The sequence below is a fragment of the Rhamphochromis sp. 'chilingali' genome, assembly GCF_963969265.1.
Source record: "Rhamphochromis sp. 'chilingali' genome assembly, chromosome: 3".
Taxonomy (NCBI): Eukaryota; Metazoa; Chordata; class Actinopteri; order Cichliformes; family Cichlidae; genus Rhamphochromis; species Rhamphochromis sp. 'chilingali'.
The window spans coordinates 38,212,408-38,232,675 of NC_137931.1; the positions used below are offsets into that span (position 1 = coordinate 38,212,408).

The window sequence follows — 20,268 nt, forward strand, 5'->3', positions numbered from 1 at the left end:
GCAGCCTTTTCTGACAGGAAATGATTAATACAGACAGAACGGGTAAGTCTGCAAGGTAAGATTTAAACCAGCCTAACGCTGATCCAGACACACCCACTACTTGATGTAACCTGTTTAATGTGACTGTGTAACAGTGACGCAGTATCAAAAGCAGAACAGTGTAATTCCCAGCATCTGGACCCATCAAAATGTCATTTGTAACCCTAAGAAGGGCACTTTCAGTCAAATGTAATTTATAAAATTATAACTAAAATTTATAAAAAGTGTTATGCATTTCCTAAAAGGCTTCTCAGCTACAATCTTTTCTAAAATCTTTGGCAATTAAGGTCACCTGGGCTTATCCCTAGCTATAACTTTCCAGGTAAGGATAAATCCAGGTTAGATTTGAGGTTTTACAGCAAGGGTTGGGTTGAACAATAGCATGCTTATACCAGGTGTGAACAGAACCGATTAACATGAATAATAATATCAGGCCACACGAGAGTCGCAGTGACACAAAGTATATAAAATAGTTTAATTTTGCTGCTGAAATCAGTGAAACTTTCCAGATAAGGACAAAAATCACTAATAGAGTGAGTAGATTAAGGCACGACGCTTGAATGAACATGTTGTACTTTATCTACAACACAAACTTGAGCAGTAGTTCCCCAGAAACCCTGGCGAGCTATTGCTCAAGACCACTTTAAAAAAAATTGCAGGAAGGTCTGGCTCCAAAGAAGCAAAGTAAAAAGAACTGAGGGGTGGCTTGAGACTTTTGCACAGTACATGTACCCCTTATTGGGAATCACTGTGCCAAATCACTGCTTGACTTTATAGCTTTTTAACGTATTTAGCACAAGTGGCATTTCCTGTGACCGATAATATGCCTTTTGGCATTCTTTTATTGTTTTAGAGAAGCCTACCAGTCCACAAAAACATTCACACTGTGCCTGAAGAGTTTGATTTTTTTATTAACATTTTATAACCTAAAATAGTATCAGGAGAACAATCCATATACAGGCATTGATTGGCATAGAAATGTGCAAACACAAAGTGTCAGCTGACCGAAGCTCAGAAAAAAGATGCCCACAAGGAGACAAATCGTAGATATAAATATGCTTTGCTGTTGATTTCTTAATGTTGAGAGTTTTTATTACCCATGAATACTGAAGGAAAGAAGCAGTTTTGTTTTTTTTAAATGCATCCTAGTAAAAGTTACTTGGCACTGTACAAGTGTCCAAAAAAAACATGCAAAGAAACTGTGTTTGCATTAAGTGATTTAAGGCAGTAAATATATTTATAAAGCTTCATGATAGACAGGATTGTTTTATCGGTGAACTGAAGGTTGCAAATATAATTTATGTTAAGATTGCTTTGGAAAGTAAATAGCATTTTTTTTTTCCATACAAAAATAAAATGGACAATCTGTGATGTGTGTGACGAAAAACACTGAAACCCTTCACAGCACCCTCTCTTAAGTGAGAACGTTTCAATTCACACTTCAAAAAAAAGAAAGAAAAGAAAATCAAAGAAGAAGAAAAAGTAATCACCTAAATAACCCACCATCATTTTAGTTTTTCAGTATTACACTTCACATCCCTCCACTGACTTGCTTTTACTCCCATTTTCTCTTGTTAAAACCAACTTTCCTTAAGGTCTGCTGCACATACACATCCTTTTAACCAAACGTTAAATGTCTTCTGCCCCCCCAAAACAAAACAACAACAAAAAACACCGTTTTTAAGGTCCGGCCTTGTCCAGTATCTGATCTACAACCTAAAAGCGCAGATTGTGTGATGCTTTAACTATCTGCACTGTGCTACATAAGCCCTCACAATAAAAGTGGGTGATCTCCTTCGTCCAAGCTACGATGCTTTGAATCATTCAGTCTCGTTTCCTCAGCTGGTGTGATTGCTACTTATAAATACAGTATTAGTTGGTGAATTGCAAATGGCACCACTTGAACATGCATAGTGATTTGGTTTCATTTTTTTGTATCTTTACAGAAAGAAAAAGGCACTTTAAAGGGTAAAACAGAGTCAGGCATACACTGAACAGTCTTTTCTTGTGGTAAACACCTCAATCACTTCCAGATCCAGTTAATAAAATGAAACTTGGGGAAACAACTTGATGAATTCTGTAATACATTAGTGTTGTGTCATCCTATTTAGAACAAAGAAACATGGCAACACCTTTCTCACTTTGCCCACCCAAGCTTAAATTCAGTATCTGCAGTTCATTGGTGGTGGACAAGAATATACTCTGCCTCTCCTCGTTAGGAGTGCCCGGATCACAGGCAGCTTTCTGGCTTTTCTGGGTAATCCTCACACCTCTGACTCGTCTCTACAGGTCGTCGCTTTCCACCAGGCCTCCGGGCTGCACTGGGCTGGAGTCGGGGAAGAAGGCCGCCTTCACATCCAGACCTCTCTCCGTCAGTGCTGCGTAGCGGCTGGTGGAGGGACGCACCTTTTTTGGCTTTGGGAGGTTAGGCTGCTGCCATTGAGCTAAAGAAGGAATAGAAGTATTTAAATAGTTTGTATAAAGGAAAATGCTGGATTCAGGGAGAAGTGTGTGATAGCTTAGACTTACTGTGGACATCAAGCCGAGCGGTGCTGGATACGATGCCGGCGTCATTCTTGGCTGACACGGTGTACCAGCCGGCATCTTCTTTCAAGGCTGGCTGGATGATCATACATATGTAGCCACAGTTGTCCTGGTGCATGCTGGGAAAGAAGAGAAAGAGCATTGACATACATCAGATAACTGATATACATCAGATGTCAGAGACATGACACTTACATGAAATAAGGTAATATTTAAATATTGTTTTTCTTGGCGTACTGTATCTATAATATGAATTGTCATTGCATGTGTTGGTGCTGTGATGGCGTGATCCTAGTCCTCTGGATTGAAATGTTATTGAAACCATAACTGTGCACATGTTTAGGGCTTGTATAACTTACTGGGGAAAATGCTTTCTAAATCTCATTTTAGGGCAAAGTCACCAAACCAGTTTGGTTTACTTATTCCTGTTTACCTGATTCTGTCTGTGTTGTGAGTGAAAGACTCATTCTCCCTCTTCCAGAAGATCTGCGGATAGGGAACCCCCGTCACACGGCACTCCAGTCGCACAGGATGACCCTCTGCAACGCTCGTGTTCTGCAGTTTCTCAATGAATGAAGGGGCCTTGTGCATCTCTTTGGCTAAGGAGAGAGAAGGTGTTACTTAGATGCACTAATGAACCAGGACAGCAACATCTCCTGCTGGATGTTTATGGAAGCCATTCACAGTTAAAGTTAGTTTCCAGGTAGTTTCTAATTTAGACGTTATTAACCCTAGAACGGTCTGCTTTCCCATGAGTCCCTCAAATGCCACCCCATTAAAAAAAAAAAAAAGTCTCTGTTCGTGCTGATCGTTCTGTTTACCTGCAACGATGAGTTCCAGGTTGAAAGAGTTCTGGCCGGCTCTGTTGCTGGCGATGCAGGTGTAGATGCCTGCGTCGCGGCTGGTCACAGGTTCGATGACCAGCGAGTGCACGCCGTTTTCTCTCACCAGCATCTTATGGGCAGAATCAGGGCGGATGGTCTGTCCGTTCAACTGCCAGATGAGGTCAGGAGTGGGCAGGCCGCTCACCTACAGGAGGGGAAAAACACAGAAGACATTACATTTGAGTGAATGCATGAATGCTCACGTCGTGCCTGTTTTTGTTGGAGGAATTTGATTGTTATCCGCATGTTCGTGTTTATTGGGAGTATGAAAACAGTTTAGTTAATCTTTGTTTGTCTGGGGGAGACTGGTCACCTGCATGCTTTGTCACGGGAATAAACTGGACTCGGAGAAGACATGTTTCTCTTTGCAGAGAAACCCAACACCTGCTCTGCTGCCTCTGGCCCACATGGAAAATGTGCCACTATTACAATGTTCACATTCTCACAAAACAGCAGACTAAGCAGTGATAAGTACTTCTGGAAGGAAACCAGTGCGCATTTAGAAGTTGAGACATTTTAAGAACGGAAAATCTAGAAAGCCTCAAATGACCTGCAAATAGATATTTGCTATAAATATCTTCGACATTAAGAGCTCTGAAGGAATGGAGACTCTGGGTTTATTTCTGAGAGGCCCAAAAAGACAGGCTTTTTATAGAGAGTTAATTGTGGGTCTGCTTTATTTTATTACATGCACCAGCTTTTCAAAGAGGTTCCTCGGTGCCTCAGGCCGCAGGGAGACGAGGTGAAGATGGAGGGGATGAAGAAAGAAAACGAGCACGGGTGGTGGGAGTGGTGTAAGGGGAAATAATTTTAGAAAAACCTGATCCCACTTAATCCCTGAAAAATGACACCTGTGTGCCCTGTCTGTCTGTTGTGAGCCATTCATAAAGTGATGAAAAATCTTGTCTGCGCTAGTTCACTAGAGTAACTGGAATGCACGGAAAGGGAAATGCTTCCTTGGCAGCACTGACATGGAGCCTCCCTGAAAGCAATACAGACGCTGAATTAAAGGGTGGATTTGAAATGGTTTTTTCTCTATTACTATGATTAACATATTCTCTTTGGTGCGGGCATCTTTCTTTCTAGTCACGTCTCACTTATTTTAGACTCTTTGGTTTATCAAAGAATAGCAGCGATAGTGTGTTCACCTGCAGTCTATTCAATAAGCACAGCAGGTTAAATCAAAGCAATGGCTTGGTGAGTAGGGTTAAAGTTAAAATGACAGATTGTAACACACTGTAACACAGGGCTGAAACCACAGGCACATTAAAGTTCATAGCTTGACACGCCATACTCAACCAAAGAAAAAACACAAACCCAAAAAACAAAAAGTTTGTTTTTTCTTCTTTTTTTACATCAAAAACGCAGCATCTCAAAACCAACTTTATAAAAAAGTTGGTTTTGAGTTATCGAAATTACTTTTTCAACCACGTGCAGCTTTTGATATTAGAAACTTCTTTTGTAAGAGTGTGCCAGGCCATCAACTTTATATGTTGTTTTTGAGTTCCTGAAGAAAACCTGGGTAAAAACAGGGAGGGTTTGCAATCTCCACATAGAAAGTTCTGAAATCAGGACCGTTTCTGTCTGGCAGCAGTGCTAGCCATATATTAACAGTTTTAACAGGGAAGACCTTTCTCAAAACAGACTGAAAAGAGAATCAGGCTGCCACTAATAAAACCTGCCATGTGCTATTACATCACATCAGTCCAAACACTGTGGAAAAACTCGATGCTTCCAGATTTGGACCATTTCATCGACTTGACCTCCTACAATAATAAAAGCTGTATGCACAGCACATTGGTATATGTATGCTCGTTTATGTAATGCAAGAAGTTCTAATCGTGAAACATTTTGTAACATTGTTAAAAAGTGCTGTATAGGTGTTTTTAATATTGTTATTAATTGACTGAGCAACCACAGTACAACCATAGTTCCTTCCTTCCTCTGTTTTATCACAGTGTACACCCATGCTGGCACATGTTACACTAGAGGTGTGTATTTACCTTGCAGTCCATTCGACACAGGCGGCCTTCCTGAACAATGAGGTCACCAGGCGCCTGCAGGAAGTGGGGGCGGAAGTGACGCTCTTGGATGTTATCGTTCTCATCACCGCTGTCTCTAGACCTGGACCTGGGCCTGATAGAGAGAGAGAGAGAGAGAGAGAGAGAGAGAGAGAGAGAGAGAGAGAGAGAGAGAGACAGACAGACAAAGGGTTTCTGGGATTAAAATTTAAGCTCGGAATTAATGAGATGTTTTGGAAAAGAACAAACTTTTAGTTTTTATTTGCTGACTGTTAAACTCTCAACTAAGGCTACACGGGGAAACACATAAAATCATAGGTGAAATCCCCCCTGTCAGAAAGAGTAGAATCAAGTCAAGTCAAGTCAAGTTTATTTATAAAGCACATTTAAAAACAACTGAGGCTGACCAAAGTGCTGTACAATAAAATACAAATATAAAATACAATAAAACACAAGTACATAAAACACCTCACTGATAAAACAATAAATTAAAACAATAAGTTAAACCTTGCTAAAAGCCAATGAGAAGAGGTGAGTTTTAAGAGCAGTTTTAAAAGTTCCAAGGATTGTGGAGAATCTGATGTGAGGAGGTAAACTGTTCCACAGTCTGGGTGCAGCCACAGCAAAAGCCCTCTCTCCCCTAGTCTTTAGTCTGTACCTGGGAACATCTAAAAGCATCAGGTCTGCTGACCTCAAAGATCTCCTGGGGCGGTAGCATGTACCGCCCCAGGAGAATACTTTAAAGAATACTTTAACCCTTTAAACCCTGACCTAATTTGCCCTTTAAACCAGGGGAAGGCAACTCCAGGCCTCAAGGGCCGGTGTCCTGCAGGTTTTAGATGCGTCCTTGATCTAACACAGCTGATTTAAATGGCTAAATTACCTCCTCAACATGTCTTGAAGTTCTCCAGAGGCCTGGTAATGAGCTAATCATTTGATTCAGGTGTGTTGACCCAGGGTGAGATCTAAAACCTGCAGGACACCGGCCCTCGAGGCCTGGAGTTGCTAAAAATGCTAACCGTCATCGGTGACGGGTTAGGGTTTAAAGGGTTTAAAAAACCCTCCAGTTCTCTTTCCCCTACTTCCACTTCCTGTTTTGTGACATGTAAAAGTCTCTTTAAGACTTGTACAGCAGGACAGGACCTGGAGATGTTCTTATAACTATACTCAAACACAGTGACATCACCACACTGCCTGAATATCAGCCAAGGAGAGAAATAAAGAGAGCAGGAGACACTGATTGTTATCTGGATCTCTCTCCTTACTCAAAACATCCTTAAGCTCTAATTTAATCAGGGTGTGTTCATCTTGATAACAGATTACAGGTGTTTTTTATGTTCTGTAAGCGACCATAAGAATGTCTGCGATCGTCAGTGCATTTTTCAATATCTGGCCTTGCACGACTGCATACTGCATATACAAGACCATTAGAGCAATGAAAAACAGAGCCATGCTAACAGGTGTTCCCTCTCATTAACACTGAGCTTTTCTCCCCCGAACAGTGGGATTCAGCTCACGGCAAACATTTGCTTAAATAGAAGCTTCTTGGACTGTTTTGAATCCGTGCGGAAATGTGTGAGCGAGCACAGAAGAACGTGCAGATGGTGAACAGCCTGCAACACACGCGCCAGACGGAGATTTTGTTTGTCTTCTCTCCCTCTGCTGCCAGCCTCACCTGCGCATGTGTCCAGGTGCTGAGCGCTGGCTGCGACCTCGCTGGTTCACCGCCTGGACCATCATCCTGCCAGTGCAGCTCACCCTGCCCTGAGAGAGGAAGAGAGGGAACTTATGAGGTGATAAAACGCCAGGAACGGCAAGTCTGACTGAGAGGAGGAAATGAAATGTGAGTGTTAGAGCTGGAAAAGACAGTTCGAGGGCCTGTTCGACATAAACTTTGGAACCTCTTCAGGGTTTTCCTGTCTCATTCAACCCCCTCTTCCCGTTCAAGCCAGAGAACATTATTTTTACGAGTGGTGACATATCAGACAGGCAGTCGAACATAGGTGTTTGCATCGTTTTTTCAACTCACCTCAGGGTTGCCTGCCAAGATGGTGTAGTTGCCGTCATCGTCCAGTGAGGCTGCAGCAGTGTGCAGGGAGCAGGTTCCATCAGGATCTCGGCTGATCCTGTAGTGCTCGCTCCTCTTAGAGATCTGCTTACCATCTTTAAACCAGTAGACCTGCAGCACAAGATCATACAATTATCAGACAAGTTATGTTTTTCATGGACTGACTTTGGCACTAACATCGCAAAGAAATCACTTTTTTCCCCTAGCAATATTTGGTTTATATTGATGGGAATAAGGCAGACTGACTCCAGGTTGGCATTGGACTCTGCTACAAGTTCTGTTCATAACTTGTTATTTAAAGATGATATGATCCTGTTGGGCAAGCACAGTGGCTAGGACTAAAAGCAAAACTTCTAAGGACATTGTTCTTAGACAGAAAAGGATGGAGTGCCTGCTACAGGGGAGGAGAGCTGGAGATTGACAGACAGATTAAAGACATTGCTTTTGATTTACTGGGGAAGCTTTGCCCCAGTCCTCACCTGTAATCATAAATGGGTAATGACTTAAAGAATAAGATCGTAGCTACAAGTGGCAGAAAGGCTATTCCTGGAAAGGGTGAATGGGCTCATTAAAGACTGTAGGAAGACAGGAATAGTAGAGATGCTGCTCTACCATATCAAAAGGAGGCAGTTGGGGTTTTTTAGGATTCTACCAGAAACAAGCTGAGGAGAGATGGGTTTAGACATCTCTTCTTGGGCTGCTGCTCCCTGCCACCTGGTCTTAACTAAGCAGAACAGGATGGATGGATGAATGAAAGGTAATACTCCATGAATATTTGGCCCCTATGTCATTTCTTATTTTTTTTCCCATTAAACCTGTCAACACAGTCTGATTAATACACACAGAGCCAACCAGCCAGTTAGTCCCAGAGTGTATTCCCGCAAAGAGCCTCTCCTTATCCCAGTGTACAATAAATGTACAGTATATACACTTTCCATCAGCACCATCACATATCAGGAACCCCCTCAAGCCAGGAATTTGAACCTTAATAAATGCTTCAGAATAACATATGAATCATCCCAGCTGTGTTTAAGTGCGTTGATGTTCTCTAAATTCGATGTAGACCCTCTCACCTTTGGTTTGGGGTCTCCTTTGATCTTGCAGGAGAAGGTGACTGGCATGCCCTCAAAGACTTTGTAGTGTTTGAGTTTCTGGTCGAAAGATGGTGCCACCCCTCGGCCACCAGAGTTCTCATCGTGCTCCACGTCATCGTCCGATTCCTCCACCGGAGAACGCTCCAAACGGTACTCGATCTCACTGATCAGACGCTGCTCAAAGCTCGACACTTTGTATTCCTAAACAAGTAAAAGAGACAAAAAAATAGATTTAGACAAACACTGCAGCAGAAACACTGCATTAGTGAGAGAGAGTGAGTGGTTTGTGTGAACCCATAGCGAGTGCAAGTGCATTTAAAAGCGTGAGGACAGCTATCGATACAACCCATTTTGCCCAATTTTAACTTTTTACAAACTCATAAAACTGTCTTCAAGGTTACTGAAACTACCAACTTTCTCCCAATTTCCTAACTGTCTTTACCCACATGAGGCACTCCTCTATCTCATCATCTTCATCAATCTTTCAGTGCTGGAACTCTGAGGAGGCAGTGGAGAACATCTGCAGAGCAGCTTGCTCTGATGACACATCACACAGATAATGACAGGCCTCCGGGCACAGCTGCAGAGCCAACATATATCTTCCTGAACTTGCTGTGCTGCTTAGGATCACAGCAATTATAGAAGTCCTGAACTGGCGAGCTATTATCCGGTAATAATACAGAGGCGGCTGGTTCCATGTTAAAATCTTTCAAAGTAAAGATGTGGCCTAAAACTACAGCATGCACTTTGTGATGGCAGCAAAGTGAGGACAAACATATGTGGTAGAACCAAATGTGCTGATTGATGGTTATGTTGCAATTAAGCTCTCAACATGCTTTAGTATCTAAAATTTATATTGCACATTAAATGAAAATAGGCAGTAAAAGGTGCAGATAAGGACAAACACTAAACACTCTTTTGTGAATATTTGCAAACCAACCGCAAAAAGCGACCAGTGGATATAAAAGCTGAGTGATCAGTAACAAATTCTGTATCCCTGTATCCTTTCTATAACACTTGTTTCCAAATAAGATAACTGTCACACCTGATCCCGCTTCAGTTAAACTGTACACGTTTATGATTTTTGTGTGCATAGCTTGACACAGTGATATTTTAGAGTGAAAGAAAAACCAGGAGAAGGTGTCAATAACCTTTTGAGGGTAAGAGTCTCTATCAGATGATTTGTCTTCCTGTTGGGAGAAAAAGAGGCTTTGTTTGTGTGTCTGTCATGATGGATTAAACAGGGCAAGAAACAGTTGTGTTTTAAAGTTTGCTGTTGCTAAATTCTTTATATAAAAGATGGAAGTAGCCACGGTGATGTGAACCACTGGTTTGTGGATTCCAGTTTGGGAGCCATCATCCTTACTTATTTTAATAAGCGAATCTATCTAAATAAAAAAACTGAGGACACTAGCGAACTGTCAGTTACTACTAAGTATATTTTACTGCTTATTCGAATAAAAATCAGGATAACATATAGAAAATAAACATCATGCTGTATTAAAAGAGGCTTTAAACTAGTTATTGAGACCATAAATCCATCAGAAAAGTGTCTACTGGGGACAGAGATGATTGGAAAAGAAGGGTCATTTTCTCATAGACTTCTAAAGATCTAACCTTTTATTTCCAACCAGATAAAGCGCCCCCTGCTGGATGTTAAATAATCTCAGTTTGAGGTACTTCCATATAGGCTACGTCCACCTCTTATAGTCTGGTTTGTGTGCATGTTCAAACTTACCTGCTCTCAAAAGAAAAAAAGAATACAAATACATGCAAGACACTTTATCAAATACAAAGTGGCATAATGCACTAGTGCTGATGCCTTTGCAAGCTTCGCCATGCAAACTAGCTGTATTGCTCTAATCAGCTGAGTTGCTCCGCATACAAAGAGGCAGTAGCACATAGGGGTGGCAGAGTGCTAACTCTGACATTGTGGACACAAGATGTGATATGGGGATGTTTACTGGCAACTTTCATGTAGTCTATGTGTGCATGTTGCTGAAGGATGATAATGCATCACTGTGATGTCCTCCATATAGTCTGATTTGAATCATTATTGGCTATCCCAGTCTAAAATGCTATTGAAATACACTGAAAGATCTAAAAAACAAATTAAGGCTTTGATTTCTCTTTCTTTGTCTTTGAAATTCATAACCAACTCTGTGGGGATGTTGTGCTTCTTTTCTGTTTCTCCAAAGTGACTATTTGGTGTCTAAGAGAGCCTTTGAACAACATGTTTGCAGCAACACTTGGTTCTAGGAGTTTGCATAAACAGAGCTTTTTATGGAGGGCTCTGGAGGACTTTGCAGTGTTTACACCCTGCTTTCATAACGTGCACTCAGCAGTGTTTACAGTGGCTTGGGGTGGAGGAAAGCCAGTGATAATGAGATAGGAATGACACCAGCGAAGTATCAGTGGACACACAGAGAGGTGCATGTGTGGTATGCATGCAGCAGGGGGATTTGTGCCGGTGTAGATATGCTGGTAAAACGGTTTCATGCCTGTGTGATTTCAGGTTTGTGCGTGTGCTGTTTTGTTCCTCCCTCCAGTGTGTGTGGATCCTGATAAAGAGCTGCCGTACCTGTGTGACTGGCTCCTCCTCTGTGTCCTGTGTGTTTAAGACCGTGGCTGCGTTGTCAGCACCCAAGAGCCTGCGAGCCATCTTCTCCTCATAGGTTAACCTCTGGAAGCAGTGATTAATGGGGTCAGTGCGGGTTAGTGTGCGAGTTAGAAAAACACACACTTTTACACTGCATTATTTGTATCTAAGCCTTGTGTCAATAGGGGATCGATTATATGTGGAGGAAGCATAATGAATTTCCTTGAGGGTGCATGAATCAAACGCTCTTTGAATTTTTCCTTGGTTGGATATGTTGGGACACTTGTTATTCCGTGTTAATGGTTACTGAACAAGCTCATTCAGTAACTGTCTGCAAACACACTGTTCAGTATTTTACTAAGAATTTAACACACCCACATACACCTACAAACACATACCTGTTGACCATTGCTGATGCGCTCCTCTTTGAAGCGCAGTTTTCTCTCCAAATCCTGGATGACCGCATCCTTGGATCCCTGAATGTCTGAGTCTGAGGCGATGCGTGGTGTCTTTGTGACAGAGGACTTCCTTGGAAATGCTTTGCTAAAAGAATGACAAAAAGTTGAAAATAACCTTTATTTATTATATAGGAGGACTTGGTATTATTTCCACTGTCTGAAACAAACCGTTATATCCCCCTTACCCTTCCCTTTAAGCCCCTCGTAAACAGAAGTTTTGAACAGCAGGAAAGTGGCTGAGATCAATATAGGGTCTGGCCCCCCGTCACTGTGTGACTCACATAATCTCAGCACCTCTTTCCTCCATGGCTGCCCCACTTGCTTTCTAACATGAACCCTTATCTGGACATGTTCAGCTATAGCATTTCGCAGTGTGTCTTCTTATCTCTCACAAGTGCAGCAGGAATTCCAGGAATAGCAGGGGGAGTTCGGGAGTGATGAAAATTTACTGGCAAAGAGCTAAAAGGCGGAATGTCCTTGATGGAAGGAAAAAAAAATTACTCTCTTCAGGGACGCCATCAGACGAGGATTATCTACACACAAACAGATTTTTATCAGCTAACTCAATAAGCAGAGTGCAAAATCAGCTAGATACTCTGCAGAGTGATAGATTTTTTAAAAAAATATAAGCTAACGTTATTGTTTATATTAATTTCAACAAATCTTTCCGTCTCGAGGACTTTGTGTATATTTTTTTCCCCAATTGGGGTGAGGGCCTTGCACCTTTTGAGCAACTTTTGTTTATGTGTGTGGGGTCTCTAGTTGGCATTTTCCTGTAAACATGCTGCAAAAAAATGTAAACATGTCATCTTCCATCCAGCAGCAGACATTCTGCACTCAGCTGGCAGCAGTTAGTGCCTGACACACAGACTGTGCTGGCCTGATGCTGCTGACAGACTGTAAAAAAAAATATGTGGTTAAAAGTGTATTTGAATGTCACTTACACAGTCCCGTTGCCTTTAGGAAGACCCATGGCATTGACTGTAGGGCTGCCAGGTGTGGAAGGTGTGGAGGGCAACACTGAGGAAAGGAAGCTGGAGGCAGGAGATGGAGGGACGGAAGAGAAAGGCGAGGACATATCTGAGTATGCTGGAGATGTGGCTACGGGTGGAGGGGGAGGAGGAGGTGGAGGAGGAAAGTCTTGGGCGGGACCTGATGGAGAGGACAGGCTGCCGGAGCTGAGGAAGGGCGGAGGTGGAGGAGGGAAGGAAGGAGAGCTTGGGGACTCGAGGCCGCCCGCCTTGGTGAAGGTGGGCATGGTGACCCTGCTGAAGGACTTGTGTGAGGTGGGTGGAGACAGAGGGGATGACAGGCTGGATCCAGAGGAGCCAGAGGACTGGGTGACGTAGCCCGCCCCACCGGGGCTCTGCGCTGCAATGAACTGCTTGGGCCGGGCATAGTTGAATGTGCTGGCTTGCATGGCTGTGCTGTTCTCCAACTCCTGGAAGGAGGGAGGAGGTGGGAGAGGTGGGGATGGAGGAGCAGGTGGAGATACTTCCTGAAGTGGCTGCAGAGGTGGAGGTGGGATTTCCTGATTCTGCTGCTCCAGCTGCTGCTGCTGCCAGTTGGCTGCTTCCTGCTGCTCCAACAGAATCTGGTCCTGCAGCTGCTTCAGCTGTGCCGCGTTCCTGTGAAGAAGAACCAGTCATCAGAAAATAAAGTTTCATAAAAATGTTTTTTTTAAAAAAACCCTGAGGGGCAGATGATAACAAGGTAACAGTAAAAATGTTACAAAATCATCTGTTTTTAGTTTATGCATGACACAATAGCCTGGTCTCAATCCAACTGTAGTCAGAACAAAACTGGCAGGAAGGTTGGAGGCCAGATGTGAACATCATCAATGGAGAGTCAAAGTGTTTGGAAAGTCAAGTGAAGTTAGCAAAGATGTAAATTATTAAAGACGCAAAGCATTTTCAGGATGACATCAGCACTCGGCCGTCAGCCTGACAGTTGTCAGCAGGAGTCGAACTGTGTGAAATGTTTTTCCTCTGCTCTGAAGGTGATAGCTTGTCAGGCCAGAGGCTTGGGCAAAGTGTTGGTATGTGTGCAACTTCTGGGAGGAAACCACTGCACGAGCGGCACCGACTGATAGTTTATCAGCCTCTAGCCTCTAACAAAGACTTGTTAAAAACCCCGACTGTTGACAATACATCAAGCGTGGCGCTGGAACCAGATGATAAGTGCAACAGTGAAGAAAACAGCTCTGTTCCTGTTGTTCAGCAGCGTTGAAGTGGATGGACAGAAAACTGGGGTATAAGCAGAGCTGTGGAAAAGTAAAACCCCAGGTGTGGCTCCTCAAATTTGCAGAATGAAGGGGAAAAAAATGCAATATTTCTGTGTCATTTTGCCAGGATCGTGATTTATTTTTGCACAGGCGTGGTCAATCAGTTCCTGTGTCATTGTGGAGGAGACTGAGGCTAACTCATAATGTAAAGTTTCAGTTGTCGAACCAGGAGGGTTTTAAAATGTTTTGAAAATCACAGGACATGAGTGAACTCTGAGGTGCTCTCCCTGAGGATCAGGAGGCCGTAGGTCTTTGGGAAAAAAGGATGAAAAGTTATAAACCTTGAGTCTACAGCTCACATGAGCATGTGAGACTGATGAGTTCTTCACAGGCTGCCTGCTCAGAATATACTGTACATCCCAGTGGTGCGTGTTGTCAAGAGTCCACCAAGTTCATGTGCCCAAATCTTTTCCAGATGTTGAATAATCAGCGGAGCGTTTCCACTATTTTTCATCTGTGACAATGCAAAGAAAACCCCCTCCCTCTCGGCTCGGGGTACAGATTTACAAATGTCACCAGTGCTAATTTGACAAAACTGATAGTCGTAGCATAATTTGACACGAGTCCTGCCAGATGGACTAAAAGAACAATTGTATCAACAATACCTCGGTTCAGATGTTTCAAACTACTTTTAGCTTTTGCCATCTACTCTCGGTGATTTCATTCAGCCTACCATTTATCAGTTGTAGGTACTGCATACATACTTTTACCCTTAATTGGAGATCATCACATAGACTGTGTCCTAGGCAAGTATTTTGGTAATACACTCCCAGAAGGGAATTCATTGGCTCAAATAAAAGTCAATAATTCAAAAACATCCCCTGCAGTCATTCCACCTGGTGCTCCCCTTACAGGACTCACTGAGCACACAATCAATTCAGTGTCCCCCCCCCCTCTTTGTATACATTTTCCTTTACATTCCCCAAAGGTCTCCTGTTTGGGAGTCCACCAAAAGAGCTCTTTTACAGGAATAGTTTGGCAGCTCGTGAGGCTCACAGCTCTCCGCAGCGGTTTGATTCCTTTTTTGGCGGTGTTCTCGGAGGCATAAGCACCCTGCCCGTCTGCTCCAGCAGAGAGGAAACACTCTTAATTTCCTCAAAGCCTCATCCCACTCTCCTCGACACAATGCTTTACTGCCTCAGCAGGGGAAGACCTCAAAGACCTTTTTAGCATTTACCTACACTTTTGACACTCTCTTAGAGCTGAGTATAGTATTTCTGTTGGAGAAGTTAGTGTTTCCCCCCTCTTTTATGCTGTGTAAGTAGGATGAAGGGCAGATATTATCCTGTAACTGAGTTCATCCCTTTGTCTTAAAAAGAGCTCTTCACTTTCCAAGGGGTCTTCATTCATTATAAGTCAAACTATACATTATTACTATACAACAATATACTCCTAGTGTCAGTCAGCACTGAAATGCATTTCACTTCCAGCTAAATGCCATTTAGCATAGTCGGACTCTAATTTTACTAGATAAGACTGGACTCCGACTCCCATTTGGACATTTGCTTCACATTTGAAAGTGCATGAAAATGTTATGTTAGCTTGTGTTTGAAGCTGCACGAATAGTTTTATAGTCCACTCTAAAGTTTACATGAAGCAAGTGACCAGGAGTCTTCCAGACTTCTATGACCCTGCAGCTGTGCAGCCTCCAGCTCTCATCATCCGCACCGCTGTGACCACAAAGTGCATGACAAGCCACTACACAATGTCCGACTTCTTCATCCCATCTGCACTCCAGAAGAGCAGAATCCTTACTAAAACGTGACCTATACCTTGAGTAGATGATTACAAGTTGTTTAAAATGCGCCGAGAAGCAGAACAGGCTCCCATCACTCGCTCTTATTCTTTGTTCTTGCGGCGAGCGGGTCTGAATTAGGAGGGAAGTGTTCCTCTGTCGTCAAGCCAACGGCACTGTGTTTTGCTGTTCTGGTCTGAGCCAGCTGGCCCACAAAGCGCTCTGCTTCGCTGAGAGAAAATGCTCCAGCTCCTCTGTCTGTCATTCCAACTGAAAAGCAGCATTACTCTTATGTCTGTCTTTTTTTACCCTCTCTCTTTTTTGGTGGTATAAATAGGCAATAAGCCTTTGAGTCTCCTCTTATTTTCATCCTGAAAAATACTTTCCTTGGGCTGGATCCTGTCTTTAAATCCCTTTTTTATAAAAGGAAAAGGAGGGAAGGGTAAAAAAAGGGCTAAGAGGAATCCATCTCTGCAGTTTCTAAAAGCTCAATAAACAGACTCCAGAACAGCTTGACAGTAACTTAATTGAAGGACTCTTTTACAGCCCCGTGATGTATCAGCCTGCTAAACACTGAGATGTGCCAGATGCAGTGGGTCATTACCAGCAGCATGCTGCTTTAATAAATGAAGACCTCAACCTTCTAAATATCTGTGCTTGCACTGTACTGTTTGTTATTGTTCAGGAAGCGCAAACAAAGTGCGTGAGAAACTCATCCACTGTTCCACCGACTATCGAAGCAAGCTGGGAGCCATCCACAGGTTTATTTGCCGCCCATCTCGTTAGCTCTGCAGCTGGCTGTAAAAGACGGAGCCGCTTTATTAGACCCGTCCAGCTGATGACAGGAAGCGTACGAGGGAGAAGGGGGAGAACAGGAAGTTGTTGAGTGTACATCATCAGTAATGAGGGGTTTCCTTCTGTAAACAACAACATGAGGAGAACTGAGGCTGCAGTTCTCAGCAGCCTCAGCAGGAAGACTGAGGAATGGCTTTAGTGGGTATTATGCTTTCAGGCTACAGCAGACCCTATTGTGTGTTTGTTTCTACAAACACCTGTGGCTGGGTAACAGCACGGCTTCGCAGTCTGTAAATGATTCATAGAGAAATAGCGAAACTAAGCTCCGGTATCACACCTACAACTCAAACACTGCCTGGAAATAGTGTCGCACAAATGGTGACTTAAATCAGAGACCGAGTTCAAGAGAACTGTGAGATTAAAATCACACAGTTGCAGCACAAAAATGGGTATAGATATTGAAACACACATCTGGTTCACAGCTACTGTTGCTTATATTCACCGGTGAGCATTGCATCATTACTATTACGTGTGTCAGCACGAAGCTGTCCGATGCCCTCGAGCAAAAACACACCATCAGTCTGACAAAGTGACAGATTGACACACTGTTAGTAAGACTGTCTTGTTTAACTGTGCCGGAGGAGTCCCTTCTGACTCAAGTTTCCATTTGCTTACTTTTTGTGTTATCCTTCCCTAGAAAATGTGTCATGTTGAGAATTTCTAAACTTTGTGAGTACAGAGAAACTTGCAGTAAGTCTTACATGTACAAATCTGTTGTGTAATGTTGTGAAATTTTAATTTACACATGGCAACAGCTGGGAAAATAATTCTGACACAACACAAAGAAGCCTGCGCTCTTTTCATTCTCTCTCTGGACTCCCTTGTTCATATCTGCCCACCTCTACTTACTTTCACAAGAGAAAACGAGCTAACAAAGAAACCGCTCCAATTTTCCACGAGCATTTCAGAATAATCTCACAGGGTTGTCTGACGCTCAGAATCCAGTCTGCTGCTGCTTCATCTGCAGCCGCTCTCCATCATTCAGTTCTTCATCTCAGTGCATACGTTCTCTTTAGCTTATTTTCAGCCCCACTCTTCCCTGGTATACCTCCACCTCCTCATTCTCTTTGGCTCTAATTGCACACACACCACATAAAACAGAACCAGACTGTTTTCCTTTCTCCCCCTCTCTTTAAAGCGTAACACGGAGCATTTTTCTTATTCCAGCCACACCAAAAAAACAACAAAAAAAAAAAAAACAACCAGCTTACGGCTGCCCGATCACACACTTCCACTTTCTCTCTGCCCTACTTTCTCTTTTTCTCTTATTCCCCCCCCCCTCGCGCTCTATCTGGGCTCATATTTCATACGCAAGGTGAAGAGGCTCTCAACAATCAGCGAGCCCTGCTTTTCTCTATACACCTCCATCCATCTCTCCCTCTTCTCCCCACTCCTCTGGCTCAGCCCTGATTGTTTTTTCCCCCTTTCTCTATAGAAGGAATGCTGAAGACATTCTTCGGTGGATTGAAGTGGGAAAGACATCGCCATCAAATGGGATTAACAGCAGGAGTGGAGGGAAAGAAGGGTAGAAGGAGGAGGCGGATGAAGGAAAAGGAAGAGCCAGAGAGAGAAAGAACTCAGTCAGTGAAGAGTTACAGCGGAGTAAGTCAGAAGTTTTTGCCACCTAACAGACTATTGTGTTAACTAATCCATCTGACTCCACAGAGGCGCTCTGCAAACAAATGAACCTCGCCACATAAACACAGTCGCACTGCTGGAAAGAAAACTAACAAACTAACTTCAGCTAAAGTCGCTCATAGTGATGCTACTCTTCTTCCCCCCCCCCCTTCTCTCCTTTTTCTTCTTTTTCTCTTTGCAGTCCAAACTCGCTGCCTTTCTAGAGCCTCCAAAATGAATGGTTATCACACTCAGCCTCCGTCTGCTCCTAAACCACACACCAGCTCTGACAACATATGATTTAAACATTAACATGTTGAGCTGGTAAACCCGGAGACTGTGAAGGAAAAAAAAGCTGCTGTTTATTCTACCTCAGTCGTTTGCCTCCCTTTTCTTCTTCTGCTCTCTATTTTTATTTTACTGACAAAGTGTTTCAGTCAGAAAATGCAAATAAATTCAAGAAATTCTGAGTTTTTGAAAGTTAATGAAAAGTCCCCAAGCTTAATTCAATTGAGATCTGAGTTTAGACAAGTAAAAGAAAAAGCTTTACCTTGAGTGGTAATGTCTGTGGTGGAGATATTTCCCTGCAGGAGAGTGGACTGCAACTGACTGCTCCACTTTCAGGTAGGAGACGCATATATAGCGGTGAGCGGCCAGACAGTGACAGACACAGTCTCTCTCTCTCTCTCTCCCTCTGAGTCAGTCTGTCTGTGAGCTCCTCCTCCTACACAATAAAAGCATGCAGTCTGCCAGCTGAAAGCCGGCCCTTTCAGAATAAACGTTCAGCACTGACCGCAGAGCTGATTTACTGTCATGGATAAGAATGAGAGAGACACCCATATCCAGTGTCTTTTGTTTGTCATTTTGTGTTTTAGATTTATAATGTTTCTTGAATGACTGAAGACTTGAGAGAGACAGGATGACTGAGAAGAGGTATAGATCTATGGAATTAATCATCTAAAGAAATCTCTCAAATTCAGGTGACACGAATGAGATTCATCCATCGTAAGGTACATTTTAAACTAGGCCACGTCTGGAAATAAAATCCACATTCTCTTTATGGCAGCAGAAACATTATCTATCTATGTCAAATGAGCAGGAGAGATATAATAGTTTCATGTAATGCACGCACACTGTTGTGGACCTTTAGAATCATTTAAACAGTGGACGCACTCCAAGTGTCACTGTGTATGTAAACACACCCATCACAACCACATAGATCTGGTTTCATTCACTGAAAGTATTCAGTGTAAAAAACAAAAACCTCTAATTTTTGTGGAATGAGTAATTTAAAAAAAAAAGAAAAAGGAATTGATCATTTCTATTTTTGTGAGTAGTCTATTTTTAGAGGCCGGTTGAGTCATGGTGTGTTGGTGGGAGGAAAGTAGGAGGCCGGTGATCCGGTCCAGTGTAGTGTTTTTGTGTCTGTTTCAAGTGTGCGTGCAATGATTGGGGAAAGGTCAGGCAGTTTTGTAAACCGTGTTATCTACAGCAGTCATTCAGTGTATATGTAAGATACTTTTATTGTGAAAGGAAGGGGAAGAAAAGACGTCATTTTTACAAATTCAGTTCTTTGGTAAGATTCACACTTCAATAGGGTGAAACTTTCCCAGTAACCCTCATCACACCCACAAACATGAAGACTGAATGTATGGTATTCTTAAATAAACCGCAAAATAGTTCAAACTAATCGAAAATAATCTGCTTAAAAAGAGTTTACAAGGAAATGTTAAAATATTTTTGTTAGCAGAGCTTTAGTTTTTAAATTAATTGAATCTATTTAATTTCAGTATTCCAGTTTACAGTGTGTTCTACTGTAGGTACAGATAGAAATGAGCACGGCCACAGTTCGTCTAACAAAAGGGATTTTTTTTCTATAATTTTTAAGAGTTTTGCATATATTTTGTTCAGCAAGGCAGTTTTCACACAATAAAGCTGCTTTGAAAATCTTCTGAAACCCTTCACATCAGAGAGCTTTTAGATACAATGTATCAGTGTCACCTCAGCACTACGAAACCTGTTATTTCTAATGGCTTTTAGCAAAGTATCACCCAATCACTGTGTGAGGCT

The 20,268-nt window shown here is 42.6% G+C and overlaps 1 protein-coding gene across 6 annotated transcripts in view; it reads right to left on the reverse strand.

Moving 5' to 3' along the window:
• Positions 1-930: 930 nt before the first annotated feature.
• The window catches only part of palld (palladin, cytoskeletal associated protein), a 67,448-nt gene continuing 48,110 nt past the window's right edge, over positions 931-20,268 (reverse strand). For 3 of the 6 annotated variants that reach the window (XM_080877958.1, XM_080877957.1, XM_080877962.1), the window contains 12 exons: positions 12,652-13,335; positions 11,648-11,792; positions 11,232-11,333; positions 9,802-9,840; positions 8,630-8,851; positions 7,518-7,667; positions 7,164-7,252; positions 5,471-5,603; positions 3,405-3,612; positions 3,017-3,182; positions 2,569-2,702; positions 931-2,483 (listed from right to left, as the gene is read on the reverse strand). In XM_080877958.1, coding sequence (XP_080734084.1) covers positions 2,323-2,483; positions 2,569-2,702; positions 3,017-3,182; positions 3,405-3,612; positions 5,471-5,603; positions 7,164-7,252; positions 7,518-7,667; positions 8,630-8,851; positions 9,802-9,840; positions 11,232-11,333; positions 11,648-11,792; positions 12,652-13,335 — 2,233 coding nt within the window. In that variant the 3' untranslated portion in view covers positions 931-2,322. The remainder of the gene's footprint in view (positions 2,484-2,568; positions 2,703-3,016; positions 3,183-3,404; positions 3,613-5,470; positions 5,604-7,163; positions 7,253-7,517; positions 7,668-8,629; positions 8,852-9,801; positions 9,841-11,231; positions 11,334-11,647; positions 11,793-12,651; positions 13,336-20,268) is intronic. The other 3 variants (XM_080877960.1, XM_080877959.1, XM_080877961.1) reach the window with 2 other exon arrangements.